The 14889-nt window shown below is 40.5% G+C and overlaps 1 protein-coding gene across 3 annotated transcripts in view; it reads right to left on the reverse strand.

The window, feature by feature from the left end:
- The window catches only part of RASGEF1B (RasGEF domain family member 1B), a 667380-nt gene that overhangs the window by 6260 nt on the left and 646231 nt on the right, over positions 1–14889 (reverse strand). For all 3 annotated transcript variants that reach the window (XM_069594460.1, XM_069594461.1, XM_069594462.1), the window contains 7 exons: positions 11276–11488; positions 10700–10774; positions 8744–8839; positions 8530–8632; positions 7005–7084; positions 6763–6858; positions 213–308 (listed from right to left, as the gene is read on the reverse strand). In XM_069594460.1, the coding sequence (XP_069450561.1) occupies positions 213–308; positions 6763–6858; positions 7005–7084; positions 8530–8632; positions 8744–8839; positions 10700–10774; positions 11276–11488 (759 nt within the window). The remainder of the gene's footprint in view (positions 1–212; positions 309–6762; positions 6859–7004; positions 7085–8529; positions 8633–8743; positions 8840–10699; positions 10775–11275; positions 11489–14889) is intronic.

Raw genomic sequence — 14889 nt, forward strand, 5'->3', positions numbered from 1 at the left:
GTAGTAGTGAAAAGTTACTCAAATATCTCTGGATAAGAATAATAATGGTGTAGCTAATTTATTCTACTTAGCACTGTTATCTTCTCACAGATTAGCAAGGAAAGAGAAAACTTGGTTTGAGAACTTCAGAATCAAGCTCAGATGGCCTGGCCTCTCTGCACTTGGTGGAGAGGCTGGTCCTCTGTGCTCAGGTTTTTGCAGCCTACACTTACTTCAAAGTTGACATGGCCGTTGGGAAGGCGGTTGGCACAGCCCTCATTGAGGAAATAAATATCTTTGATTAACAGACTGAAGAATGGTATCACAATCTAGAGAAAACAGAAAGATTCTGGTTTGTTCTGGGCAAATAAACATTTAGTCTCTCATCAAACAATACAGGACATTAATGAAGGGATTACATAGTTGCTGTTCAGTTGCTCAGTCATGTCCAACTCTTTGCAACCCCATGGACTGCAGCATGCCAGGCCTCCCTGTCCCTCACCATCTCCCATAGTTGGCTACCATTGATTAGGATGGGAGCAGTGTTTTGACCTCCCATGACAGCCATTTCCTTCCTTACATAATTTTTCTGAACATGCAAATGCTGTTAATAGCCAAAACGAAGCAAAGATGAGTGGCAATGGGAGATGGATGGATTCAGGTTGTTTTCCTTATTTTTCTCAATATAATAGCATATAGTAAAATCTGAAAGTTCTCATTATAATCAAAGGGACAAGATCTAAAAGACTTACTTTTCATTCAGTTAGAACCAGATATTAATAGAATACCTGTCACTGCAGGTACAAAGATTTTTTTTTTTAATGTTTATTTATTTGGCTGTGCTGGGTCTTAGTTGCAGCATTCAGACTCTTTTAGTTGCAGCCTACGGGATCTAGTTCCCTGAACGGGGCTTGAACCTGGGCCCCTTACATTGGAAGCACAGAATGTCAGCCACTGGACCACCAGGAAAGTCCTACAGGTACTAAGATTTTAAAATATGTGACCCATCTGCCTGTGAGGATCTGTACTTCTTCTATCATTTACGCATCTACATTTTAGATGATTTTTCTTTTTAGAGGAACATTTTCTTTTTCCTTGAAGAACTGTATATATGCTCAGTCATTCAGTCTGTCTGACTCTTTGCGATCCCATGGACTGTAACCTGCCAGGCTCCTCTGTCCATGGAATTTTCCAGGCAAGAATACTGGAGTGGGTTGTCATTTCCTCCTTCAGGGGATCTTCCCGACGCAGGGATCGAACCTGCGTCTCCTGAGTCACCTGCATTGACAGGTGACTCTTTAACACTGAGCCACCTGGGAAGCCCCTTCTCTTGTAGACACAGCTCAAGATAACATGAGAACGGGGAGTTTTCACTGACAGTTGCTACAAACTTCCTATTGAGCAAATCTGGCCGTGTATGTCAGAACAAGTAAATACCTGCTCTCTTGGGAAAGCACCAAAGCAGTATAATACCTTGCACAATGTGTTGTGAGGGAGGCCCAGGTGAGGGGGGAATATGAATGTGCAAATTAACAGTTGTTTAAAAAACAATGAGCCTTCTTTAGTAAGCCTTTCCTGCCTTACATCTTTGGTCTGATAGAGTGGTATTTAATGAATTAACCTAAAATTATAATCTCTGAGACAGTATCCTAATTCCTGCTAAATCCAGAAGGAACAAAGAATAAGACTCTCTGTTCTTCCCCTTTGTAACTTCTACTTTCTTTCAAATGCTAACATGCTTTTGAAGATTCTACATTTGCAACAGTGCAAACGATGCTGCAAACACTCGTGGGTGGGCCTATGCTGTTTACCCAAGAGCAGGTTTTTGAAGTTTCCCTAAGCTTATGACTCACGTGGTACATCTATACTAGATGAAGGGGAGGTCTGGAAAACATATGTTTTGGCTTATACACAAAAATATTAGCATACATTTTCACTTCTAGAGAGAAATTCAGATTTTCCCCTAAAGTCATTTTAAAAAGATAGGCTTTGATTATTTTTTTGTTTTGCTGATTTCCTGACAGCACTTTTGAATGTACTTAAAAAAAAACACGTTTTAAAATTTCCTTCTTTACTTTGCTCTTTCAGCTGCACTCAGTCTTGGCGGCTGCTCGGGTTTTCTCCAGATGCAGTGAGCAGGGGCTACTCTCTAGTTGTGGTGTCTGGGCTTCTCGTGGCAGTGGCTTCTCTTGTTGCGGATCATGGACTCTAGGTGAGCAGGCTTTAGTAGTTGTGGCTCACGGGCTCAGCTGAACCTGAGGCATGTGGGACGCCAGGGATCAAATTGGCGTCCTTGCACTGCAGGGTGGATTCTTAACCACTGGACCAGCATGGAAGCCCTGAATTATCTGCTATTGTCTGGAAGTCTCTAAACTGAATTCGTAAAGGTGCCTTCATATGCCTGTATCTATTCTCTGTATCTATCTAAAACTGGCTGTTTTTTCTATTATTTTAGAACTAAACAGCCATCACAACAAGGATAAAAGTACACCTGCACCTCACTTCTTTGCAAAACCACCTGTGCCTGCAAGGTGTTGGGCTCTGCCTCTGCCAGTTTCAAATGCCTGAACTGAGAGGCTCTGCCTCTGCCAGTTTCAAATCTGGCTCCACACTTGACCGGCCACATAAGCCATGAGTCTGCCAACTGAGGCCCACAGGCCAGCCCATCTCATCACCTGTTTTGGAATGGCCTAGAGGTCATGCATTTTACATTTTTAAATGGCTGGGAAAATAGCAAAAGAATAATATTTCATGAGCATGAAGTTAAAATTCCAGTGTCCAGACAGCTTTCGTGTGAAACAGTCACGTTCATCCACTCACCTGCACATCACCTGTGTCTGCTTTTGTGCCACTATGTCTGAGCTCAGTAGTTGCAACAGAAACTGCAATTTATAAAGCCTAAAATATTTATGATCTGGTCCCTAAGAGAAAAAGATGGCCAACCCCAGGTATAAGGCTAACATACTAAGAAAGCCTAGTTTCTTCACTTTAAAATGGAAACAGTGCCTCATTGGGTTGTAGCAAGGATTAAATTAAATAATACAAAACTTGACCTCAATTAAGCATCCCCCCCAAACCCATGGGCCCCATACAAGAGGACAAATACTGCTGATGGATCATCATCAGGAAAATGAGGACTGAATTATAATTAAGGTGGACCTACATATGGTACTGATCACTCACTGTCTTATAAGGATATTTAAACTCTTCAGAAGTTCTTGTCACGTGCCTCGAGCTGGGTGGCGGAGGCTATAACATATGTGAGCTTTGCATTCATGGTGTGTGCCATACAATCCAGTCTTTTTTAAAAAATAAAATTTACTTAAACCAGAAAAAAGTGAAGAACAATTCACTTCCTTCCCCCATTCCCTACCTCATGTCTCTGGCAACCATCAATCTGTTCTCTGTATCTATAAGCTTGCCTTAAAATGAAAACAAAATATATATATATACACACATATATATATATACATTTAGATCTCACATATAAGAGAGATCATACAGTACTTGTCTTTCTCAATCTGATTTATTTCACTTAATATCTTCCAGTTTTACCCATATTACCACAAATGGTAAGACCTCATTCATTTTTATAGCTGAATAATATTCCATTACATATATAATGAATAAACTGCATATGTATATATTTGTATATATATGTGTGTGTGTATGTATATCTACACATACATACATATTTATATAAATTACAATTTCTTCATCCATCAGTGGACAAGATTGTTTTCATATCTTGGCTTTGTAAATAATGCTGCAATGAACATGGGATACATATATCTTTCCGAATTATATAGTATTTTTGATATAGTTGGATAAATACCCAAAAGTGGAATTGCTGGACTGATCCACTATTGATTGTCAGAACTACTTTTCCAAGATGCAGAAACAGAAATAATCTCCCCTGTTTTTCCTGCTCTATTCCTGACGCCCATATGCTAGACAGAGCAGTCTCACAAGCTCCTTCACCTTCTCATTTCCTCATCAGTGGTTCCCTTCAGATCAGCAGCCCCTACGCAAATCCACCACAGTAAAAATTAGGAGACTATAAGGACTTTGGGTTTCCAGAGCTAAGGTAGACATATAGGCTACTAACAGGAGCAAAAGTTTGGTGTCTGAGAAGTCTTTCAATGAAGGCTTTAGTGGGAAAACTTCTCAAGTAGTAATGTTTCCTAATTCCCTTTCACAATATTCTAAATTCAGAAACCTGGCAGCTACACCTTAAAGGAGCTATCAGTTCCACACCTAGAAATGAATGGTGATGAGGAGGAATAAGTTCCCATGATCAGAAATGGGATGGTGAAAGTATTTAGAAGCATACACTCACATGAGGAGTGGTTAAAAAACCAGGAGACACAAGGACTCAGAGGAAAAACAGCTATTTAAGGATCATTTAACGGCCCCCGTGTGACAGATAGATTTAATCTATTCTATGATGTGGTTCCTAGAGAGAAACCACATTGGCCACATAAACATAATTCAAAGAATGTCAAAGATTGTATTATTCTAGTCATGTTTCCAGGAAGACTTTAAAATAGGCAATAACTCAGAGGTAAAGAGTTTACCCTCACTTCAAAAAAAGAAAAAAAGATTTCAATTCTCTTGAATCAAAGTTGGCTCTTATGCCCCCAAATGCTTTCATTCATAGACTTGGAGGACAACTGTGAACTAGAAACGTCATATTTTTAAAAAATTGGTGGTGATACCATTTGTTTTATGAACTGCAGAATACAATCCATACACTCAGACAGAACTGGTTTAAGAAAAAAATGAAATTAAAGTCGACAGAATTTATTCAATGCCAGAAGGGGTAAATACTGTTTTTCTGGAAAAAGCTATCAGAGTCCCACAAGCATAACATTCACTGAGACCTTGGTTGGGGGGGTTGGCCAGTGCTGCAGCTTCAGACTTAGTGGTAAAGAACATGCCCTCCAATGCAGGAGACACAGGAGACTCAGGTTCAATCCCTGGGTTGGGAAGAACCCCTGGAGGAGGAACCGACAACCCACTCTAGTATTCTTGCCTGAAAAATCCCATGGACAGCGGAGCCTGGTGGGCTACAGTCCATGGGGTCGCAGTGAGTCGGACACGACCGAGCAACTGAGTAGGCATGCCTATGTGCACGCAGCTCCTGATTAAGAGAGAGGCTTCTACAGCCACTTCCTCCCTAGGACAGAGACCCCTCTAACTCACAGAGGTTCTGCAGAGAAGGCCTTGCACATTCTGGGTGCTGGTATCCTCCCACAAGTGTGCTCATTTTCTGAAGCTTACAAAGCTGCTGATTAGATTTTTCTCAGTCTAGTCATGGAAGTACTGAGATGTGGAAAAGCAGTACTTAAAGGCTCATACAGGGACTTCTCTGGAGGTCCAGTGGTTGAGACTCCACACTCCCAGTGCAGGGGACCTGGGTTTGATCCTTGGGCAGGGAACTAGATACCACACGCCACAACTAAGACCTGGAGCAGCCAAATAAATAAACATTATAAAATAATAATAATATAAATAAAAGCTTATATACTCCCTTGGGCTTAAGTGAGATAGTCATCTCTGCTCCACCCCCACTCCAACCTTGCTTCTTTATTTGAAAAATTAATGTATTTACAATAGCTCTCAAACATGATCAGAACCAATATTTTAGATTTTGGTGAGAAGCAATTTAGTGTGCTTAAAAGATGGGGTTTTTTTTGCATTTGTTTTCATTTTAGATCACCGAAGCTGAAGCTTTTGAGGGTGAGCGACCAAGAGGGCCTACAATTTTGTATCCTCATTTTCTTTGATTTGTTGGAGCATATAGTTCAAGTTAAAAGATGGGGTAGAACCTAAGCAGAAAATTGTTTTCACCAAGTAACCTTCATCAGCCCATTTACTGTAACCAAGTATTTACTTCTCAAATAACATGATCTCCTAATGTCAAAATGACTTCTTCCCAAGTATGAAATGTGGGTAAAGGCCCTTCCAAGTCAGAAGCATGGCTGATTCAGGACAGTGTGAAACTTTTTAAGCGCAGGGCAGGTAGAGTGAAGACCATTCATTTCTCAGACATCATCCTGGCACTTTTCCCGCCACCCACATACCCAATTAGTAACAGCAGGCCTAATGCTACAGCAACTAACCTACTTTCTGAAAATAAATGACTTAACCATGGGAGGTAAGCTAATTCTTTAAAAGATTACATTAAGTCAGCTACCTTGTGCAGAGCTTAAATGTTTGTATTCCATTAAATCAAATTACTCTCTAATGCCATTAGTCATCTTAACATAGGACTTAATTTATTGCTTGAAACACAACTATGACACATTACAAAATAATCATTTAAATAATGCAATAATAACATTTTCAAAGCTCGCTACCAAGTTGCCTTCCCCTTTCCTCCTTCTTTAGCATCCCCCCTTCCCTATGTGGCAAGTGAGAAACATGTCCACAGCATATGAAATTTCTTTCTTAGATCTAAACAGGCAAAAGCAGCTGAGTACAGTGCATTTCAGAGCTTCTCCGGAAGCTCAGTGGTAAAGAATCTGCCTGTAAGGCAGGAGCTGCAGGAGACATGGGTTCAGTCTCTGGGTGGAAAAGATCCCTTGGAGGAGGCGATGGTAACCCATTCCAATATTCTTGCCTGGAGAATCCCCATGGACAGGAGTGTGGTAGGCTACAGTCCATAAGTTCCCAGAGAGTCAGACACAACTGAAATGACTTAGCACACGTGCACACACAGTGCATTTCAGTGCCACATGTGGCAACTAGGCCATGAATAAAACTTGTTTAAACACATACCTTCTCTCTGCTGCTATGAGCAGTCAAAGACCTTTGCGCTGCCCCACGAAGAGCTGTTCGATAATTATAGAAATTGCTCGAAGGGTCCATTTGATGCTGTAGGCAAAAGAGAGGAGAATATGAACTACACACTTCTCACCTGCAGAACGTTTATGAGATCACACTCTAAATGCTGGATTCAAAAAGCCCAAATAACTCTGGGGCAACATGTTACTTAACAGTAAGAGCTCCACTTCACATACCTCAAGAACATCGAACTTGGCAGTCTTCACTTTGGCCCAAGTTTTTTTCAGTCGAGAGACGGGGCTCATGTTCATGCCAGCTTCCGATTACAATGGAAGGCGAGAAAAAGAAAGTGGAAACAGAGAAATCAGAGAAGTCATTCTAAGGTACATTCTGAAAAAAGTGTTCATTATTAAGTAAAAGGAAGTTAGATTTAAAAAAAAAAAAAAACTTGCCAAACGATTTTCCAAAGTAGTGGTCCCATTTCACAACCCCACCCAGGTCTGAGAATTCTACTTGGTCCATAATCCTCACAATATTTGGTTCAATCAGATTTCTTAATTTCAGTCACTCCAGTGTGTAAAATGTATTTCACTGTGATTCTAATTTAAATTTGTATTTCTCTGATGACTAATGATGTAGAGCTTCTTTTCATATACTGTCTGTCCATCAGTGTATCTTCTTTTATGAACTGTTCAGGTATTTTGCCCTTGTTTTCACTGGGTTATTTGTCGACATAATGTTGCTCTGTAGGGTCTTTTACAGAGTTTGAATACAAGTGTTCAGCTAGATGTATTACAAATACTTTCTCCTGTGATATAAATTGCCCTGACATTTTCTTAACAGTACAAGAGGGAAATTAGGTAATCTTCTATTACCTAGACTGTGGGCCTTTCAAGTCCCTGATTTAGATGACCTTTCTGCTCACTATTTTTGTGCAGTAAGCCAGATAATAAGCTGAAGATTTACTAGTTATTTTTATGGGGGAGACAAGGGGTCAAAAAAAGGTTTTTTAAGGGAAAAAAGGATTCATGGGGGGGGGGGGGTTATTAAAATTAAAATAATTGAATTAAATTCAGTAGATTCTCTGGCTTCAAACTGACCCTGATTCTAAAGAGGCAGGTAAATATTCACATATTTACTGAGTACTTATAATGTGTAAGGTAGCCATATTGTTTATCATATAAATCAGGATATTTTTAAATGAAACAGTCATTATCAATAATCGTAGCAAGAAAACAGGTATAAACTGGAAAAAAAAACAAGACACAGTGTTACCCCCATGCCCTATGTTTATTGAATGAATAGTTGCTGGCATTAAAAATCCTTGTGAGGCTAATGAGGTCAGCAGATGACAAGTACTAGGATCAAGGGTAGTCAGAAAATGTTCCAGTTTCTCAGGCCAACCTCTCGTCTTACCAGCGGAATCATTTGATTTACTTTCAGATCATATGTTTCTATAATGCCCGATACACAAGCTGCTCAAATGCTTTCTAAAATCCTTAATTTAGGCAAATATATTTTATAGATAAATATTCAGATGAAGATTAACTAAACATATTCCATGAATTCTTATATACTTATAAAAGATTAAACATATTTGTATCAGTTTGTATATTTAAAGCTTTCTGGTTATTCTGAAACAAGTCTGGATTAATAAGTACAGTTTTCATGAACAAAACTGTACTATTTGCTAATTCTTAGTGGGCCCATTTCACATAACCTATATAAACAAAGGACACGTATCTCTCAGAAAACACTCACAGATTATCGCCATCAAGGAATTGAAGTTGCCAATGTTAAAACACTCCCGAGCCACATCAATGAAATACTCAATCATCCTTGCTCGATGCTTCTTCTTTACAGGCTGTACCGAACGAGAAGAAAGAGAGCAGTTGTCCAACATGCAGGCCCAACAAATACAAAGGAAGTATGAAAAAGTAAGATAGAGGGCTGGGAGAAAAATTCATTTTCTCACCATGCAGATTTCTGTAGCAACCAAGTAGCTGAGGCGATTAAACCATTCCACGTAGGCTTCCAAGTTCCGTGTTTTCTTCCGTTCACTGTAGCAACTCTATCGAGAAAGTAAAATGAGCAGATGAGTTGGAGGAAAAAAGGGTGTATGAGGCTCTTGTTTTTGTCAGATATGGGCCTTTATTCTCAGTTTATGAATTAGGAAGACTTTTGAGGATGGGGGGGGGGGTAGCAGGGAGGGGAAAAAGAGAACAAGCCACTAATAATCTCGACTCTCCTGCGAGTGTGTGCTATGTCACTTCAGTCGTGTCCAACTCTTTGTGACCCCATGGACTGTAGCCCGCCAGGCTCCTCTGTCCATGGGATTTCCCAGGCAAGGATACTGGAGGGGGTTTCCAGGCCCTTCTCCAGGGGATCTTCCTGACCCAGGGATCGAACATGCGTGTCTTAGGTCTCCTGCACTGGCAGGCGGGTTCTTCACCAGTAGCGCCACCTGGGAAGCCCAGGGCTCTCAATAGAAATATCAGTCTCTTAGTACAGTCCTGTGAAAACCTGAAGATCTAGAAACCTATTCTGCTGCATTCATGACAGTGCCTTCTCTCCCAGGAGACTAAATTACTCTGGGTGAGAACAGTTCTCAGAAGTACCATTCCAAAATATATATATATGTCTCGGCTGCATTCTAAAACAATCTTGACCAATTAATACGGGTGTGACTACCTACTACTGTTCACAGAGCATGGAGAAGCTGAGAGTATAGAAGTCTAGAAAATTTTCTCCTAAGACTAGGAGACAATTTTGGAACACTGTGTAGCAAGAAACTAGTATTTTCCAAGGTAGATAAAGCGGAAGTTTACACCATCCTGGTTTTTGGAGAGTGAGTGACATATTGTTCAAAAGCAAAAAGAAGTTAAGCTCATCTCAGAGTTCAAGGCCAAGCTTAAACAGGTTAATTACACCCCTCTTTCCTTCCTTCCAAATGAGGCAAACAAAAAAGTCCAGTAGCCTCTATTGCAAAACCTGATCTTCACTTCCTGTACTGAGCAAAACTATTCTAAGGCCGGAAAACAGCTGCTGCCCCTACTCTGAAAGAGGAGCTTTCATTAGTGGGTGATACAGTCTTTGCCTAATACTTCTGGAGGTAACGCGAGGAAAAGTTTCTTATGTGTGTGTACGCCGACCTTGCAGCCTTGCCTACCATCAGTTATTGCCCATATGGGCTGTACTCAGGCAATAAACCTGCCATGAGGGATGCACCTTAAAACAAGAGGCAGAGCAGTAAAGACCCGTCCTTGGCACACTGGACATGCATCCTGTCTTTACCGCCCCTGCTACTGTTGAATCATGAGCAGAGCATCCTCTCGTATTTTCTTTCTGACTTAATCTGCTAAAACCATTATCCTTTATCTCCCACCTTCATCATCACAAATGCCTGCATCTACTTGCTTATTAAATTTCCCAATAAGGAGAAAGAGAGGATAAAAGTTGGTGATGGGGTAAGAATACTGTTACGGCACTTGGGAGACCAGACTCAAGAATAAAAGTGTGATGAATCAGACATGGCTGAAAAAAAAAATCTTTCTGAGGGACTTTCCTGGTGATCTAGTAGTTAAGATTAAGACTCCGTGCTTCCACTGCAGGGGGCACGGGTTCAATCCCTGGTTTGAGGAACTAAGATCCCACATGCTGTGTAGGATGATCAAAAAAAAGAAGAAGCCTCGTGCACAAAGTGCAGGCATACCTCAGAGATATTGTGGGTTTGGCTCCAGACTACAGCAATAAAACAAATATCGCAATAAATAGAGTCACATAAATTAAAAAAAAAAAAACAACAAAAACAACCTTCCTGATCTTTAAATCTAAAACAAAAGTGTTCCAATTTCTGTCTCTCATACCCACTATCATGGACTAAAGAATTCCATTTCTAATTTCGGGGCTAACCTCTGGGTAGACCCATTACCTTGTCATTGTCCAAAGGGTCCTTCTGCACAAAGGCCTGAACAAATTCTTCTGGGCCAATGTAATTGAGCCTCTCCTGAAACACAAACCCAACAGGATTGAAGAAACACAAACTTCAACAGGATTGAAGAAAAGGAGAAGGAATGGTCTTTCCATTCTGTCTCTTAATTTCTGCCACTATCCTCATTTTCAACAAGCAGCTTGTAAAATGAGCCTTTAACCTTCAAAACCGTCATTATCTTTAAGATCTGAGCAGAGACAGTTTTTTGCTTGGGTCAATGTATACTAGAAAGTAAAAGGCTGAGCGAGCTATGGAAAAATTCATTAGAGGGGGAACATGAGGAAGGTCAATAACCTCTTCACTCTTGCTTAGTATTTATTTTTAAGTGAATTCTCAGAATATCAGAAACAGTCATACACAAATATCTAAACAAAACACGCTGCCACTATTTCATATATTAGCTCCCATTTGGATTATTTTCACCTTTCCCTTGACATTACTGCCGATGAACATGCTATCTGGTTACCACGGCAAACCAAGTCTGGGTTATAAAGACAAGGATGACAACGGCCTCACCAGCTCTATGTGAGTCAGCTGCTGGGCCAACGTGTAAGGGTCACTGCAGACAGTGATGATGTCCCTTTGGATGGACTGTGGCTTGGTCTTGAGAACTGTGAGTCGATCCGTCGATGTGGAACTGATTTTGGCCAGCACTTCCTCATACTGGCTGAGCGCGGCCAGCTTGCGGATCAGACACTGGATCATCTGCTGGACATTCTTCCGATACGTCTGCCAGGAAACAAGAAAAGGATGACCTCCTCGCTCTGCCTGTGCATCCATGCCACAAACTCAGAGACTCTGTACTTGGTGCTTTTACTTTGATGCTGGCTAGCCACCTTGGTGGAGGGCAGTTAGAGGCAGTCAGCTTTGCTCTAACAATTTAAAAGACACAGATACATATGGTGTCTTTTCAGACCTGCAAGATTTAGTTCTTTCCCTGGGTTGCTCTTGAGAGTGCGACTCAAGTGGGGCCATGAAACAACTACAATGATATTTCAGATGCGCTATTTAGGGAATTCCATATAATAGGAACCACATACAACTAATGTTCTCTGGACTGAAATAGGAACCTATTGGTTTTCTTCTGCGAGGTGAAGATGCACAGATCTCAAGTCAGAGCATCCTTTTCCCAATCCTTTTTCTTTAGGCCCACCTTCTTGATTTTTCTACTTCTATCATTCCTAATCTCATTCGTCTAAGTACAAACAACTATTTGACAGAAATACACCATCACTTCCTACTCAGCCCCTAACCACCTTCCTGACTTCCACATATAACATGAGTTCCCACCAAAAGAAGCACTGGATATTCCTTTTTGGTGTCTGACCTCCCTTTGGCTCGTGTCTGTTTCTGTTGCACTCATGAGTCACTGCTGATGTTTACAATCAAATTCCTTCACGTGGCAATTCTCCCCGTAATGCTACTACCAGCTGCTGCCTGGTTTGTGACTACATCATGCTACAGCCAAGCACTAAGATAAATTAGTATTAAAAGCAACACAACATATTATAGATAAATGTTAGCCTCTTGACTTTTAAAATAGTTATTAAGTCCAAAAAATAACTCCACAATCAATCCCTAGGGGGTAGTTATCATGATGTAAGTTAGGGGTGTTCTTTTAATTCTTCCTTTTCCAGCCAAAAATTGCCAAACACTTAGCCATCTAAGTAAATAGTGATGCTGGTACCAGAGAAAGGCCTACAGCTAATTCATTGCTAGTGTGGTCCTTAGGTTAAAGCTCCAAAGGAGGACAGTCCCAGTGAATTTCCAGATGAAAACCTTATATCCATGCTTTACTAACTAATCAGCTCCTTTTCAAAAAGTACCACAGTAACATTTTCTGAGATTAATTACCTGAAAATTAAATGGCATCTTACCTACAAGCCTAAGAACCATCTTTTTTTTCAACAGTGGTCATTTGGTTTACCAGAGCATCTTATAAAATTTTAAATGAACAGATGTTTTCATACTTAAATGGAGGAAAATCACAAATAGGAGGTAATGAGCAATTCTCATACAGTCAAGGCAAAAAAGCCCACATAACCTTCCTTCTCTTCTTCTCTATTTGTCTGGTATATATTCCACTGAGTTCTTTAAACTGGTTCATTCGATGACCTTTTCCTCCCTCCTACATTCACAGATCACCCTAAAGTCACTAACGAAATACCTAAGTGTTTAAAAAATTGAGCCCTCAAAGAAGCTATCTTCCACACAGCACTAAAGTTTTCAGTTTAGAAGATGCTATCTATTTGATAATATGCTTGTCACTCAAAGAAAATGCCTCTTTCTTCAGAATTCAAAGCACTTCAGGCCAAATTGAGGGCTATTTTAAATCCTTCGCTGGGGGGTGAGCAAAATGGGTAAGAGGGGGTCAAAGGTAGAAATTTCCAGTTACAAAATAAGTCATGGGGATGTAATGTCCAGGAAGGATAGTGACTTCAGTTAATACTACTGCATTGCATATTTGAAAGCTGCTAAGAGATCTTAAAAGTTATCACAAGATAAAAACTGTGTAACTATGAAAGGTGACAGATGTTAACTAGACTTACTGTGGTGATCATTTTGCCATGTACATAAGCCGTGAGTCATTATGTTGTACACTTAAAACTAATACAAGGTTATATGTCAACTGTACCTCAATGAAAGTAAAGAGGAATAAAATAAAAATCCTTCATCCCTATTTCCCTTGCTTCTTCTACTTTCATAATCTTTTAAGCTACATAAAAATCCACCAACTTCAAATGGATTCTGCGGTCTTTGGTTCCAAATATCATAATAAATGCTCCCCAGGTGATTCTGACACATAGCAAATATCTGGTGAAAGATTCTTATTCTACACTTAAAAAGTGCTTTTTTAGGGAACAGGCAGAGGAATGTCCAGTGGAGGATTCAGCTAGCGTGCAAAGAGCAGTAAAATACGAGGAGAACATGCATGCAACAGGGTATAGGGGAAAAGCCATTCAAATAACAAAGAACGAGTGTGTGTGAGGTGCACACGCAGGTGTGTGTGTGTGTGTGAGAGACAGACAGAGAGGAATATGTATGTGTGATACATATGTGTGTGACCTCTTTGAAAAGTTTGTTACTGCGACTTGATTCCATTTGAGAAACCAAAGCTTGGTGTCATTAAGCCAGCTTCCTTCCTGAATCATGGATTGCTAAATATGTACTTAATCTTTTTTATAACTTCAAATGCCAGTGTCAGTAATTACCTGGCAAATAAAGATAGAATAAAGACCAGCCCCTTAAGGAAGAGAAAATTGCATTCTACCCACAATAGTCATTTGTCATGTAATTCAATCATCAGTTTCATTTCGGGTTCCTTGCAGCCAAGTCCTAATAAACCTGTTCATTTTGGGCAAATCCTGAGGCAGGAACCATATTAGGTCATATTATGCGGAACTGTTCTAGCAGATTCAGAACTCAACTAAATTACACAGAGAGCACACCTGGATCCATTGACTGCCAAAAAAAAAAAAATTCCCAGGCAAGATGCAGCAAGTCCCAATCCAAGCTCACACTCCTTCCCAAGAAGGGAGATCCTTTTTCCAGTGGAGGGAAATATTTTTTCCTATTCCAGTAATTGATTAGTTTGTTAACTCATTCGTTCAATCATCCATTCAAACACTCCTGAGTGCCCATTAAATGCCAGGTACTGGGCTAGGAGTTAAGGTGCTATGTGAGCAGAAGGGGCACAGCATGGAGTCCAGAGGGGGGAAAACAAGTCATAAAGAAAGTAACTACTAATCACAGAGTGCTATGAAGAAATTGGTGGTGAAAGCCAACAACGGGGAGTGCCATGGCTGGGTGGTGGGGGAAGATCTCTTCAAGGAAAAGACACTTCAGCCCAAGACAGGTTAAGTGGCCTGCCGGTTCAGGTAAGCACAGAACCGAGGAAAAGAGCATCAATCACAAAACTTTACCTCTTAGGATTGACAGAAATGAAGGAGGAGCAGAGAATTTTGAGGACTTGCCAGAGCACTCAAATCAACCAGCTGCCAAATCATGGACCCATTTCTGAATACTGGCTATATAAGTGGCTGAAGGAATAGCATCTCACTATAAACCCAATCGAATCATGGCAGGTGACATCTCTCCACTCAAGCCCTAGATGAATCAACCAACTCCGT

This window comes from Ovis canadensis, chromosome 6 (assembly GCF_042477335.2).
Source record: "Ovis canadensis isolate MfBH-ARS-UI-01 breed Bighorn chromosome 6, ARS-UI_OviCan_v2, whole genome shotgun sequence".
Lineage (NCBI taxonomy): Eukaryota > Metazoa > Chordata > Mammalia > Artiodactyla > Bovidae > Ovis > Ovis canadensis.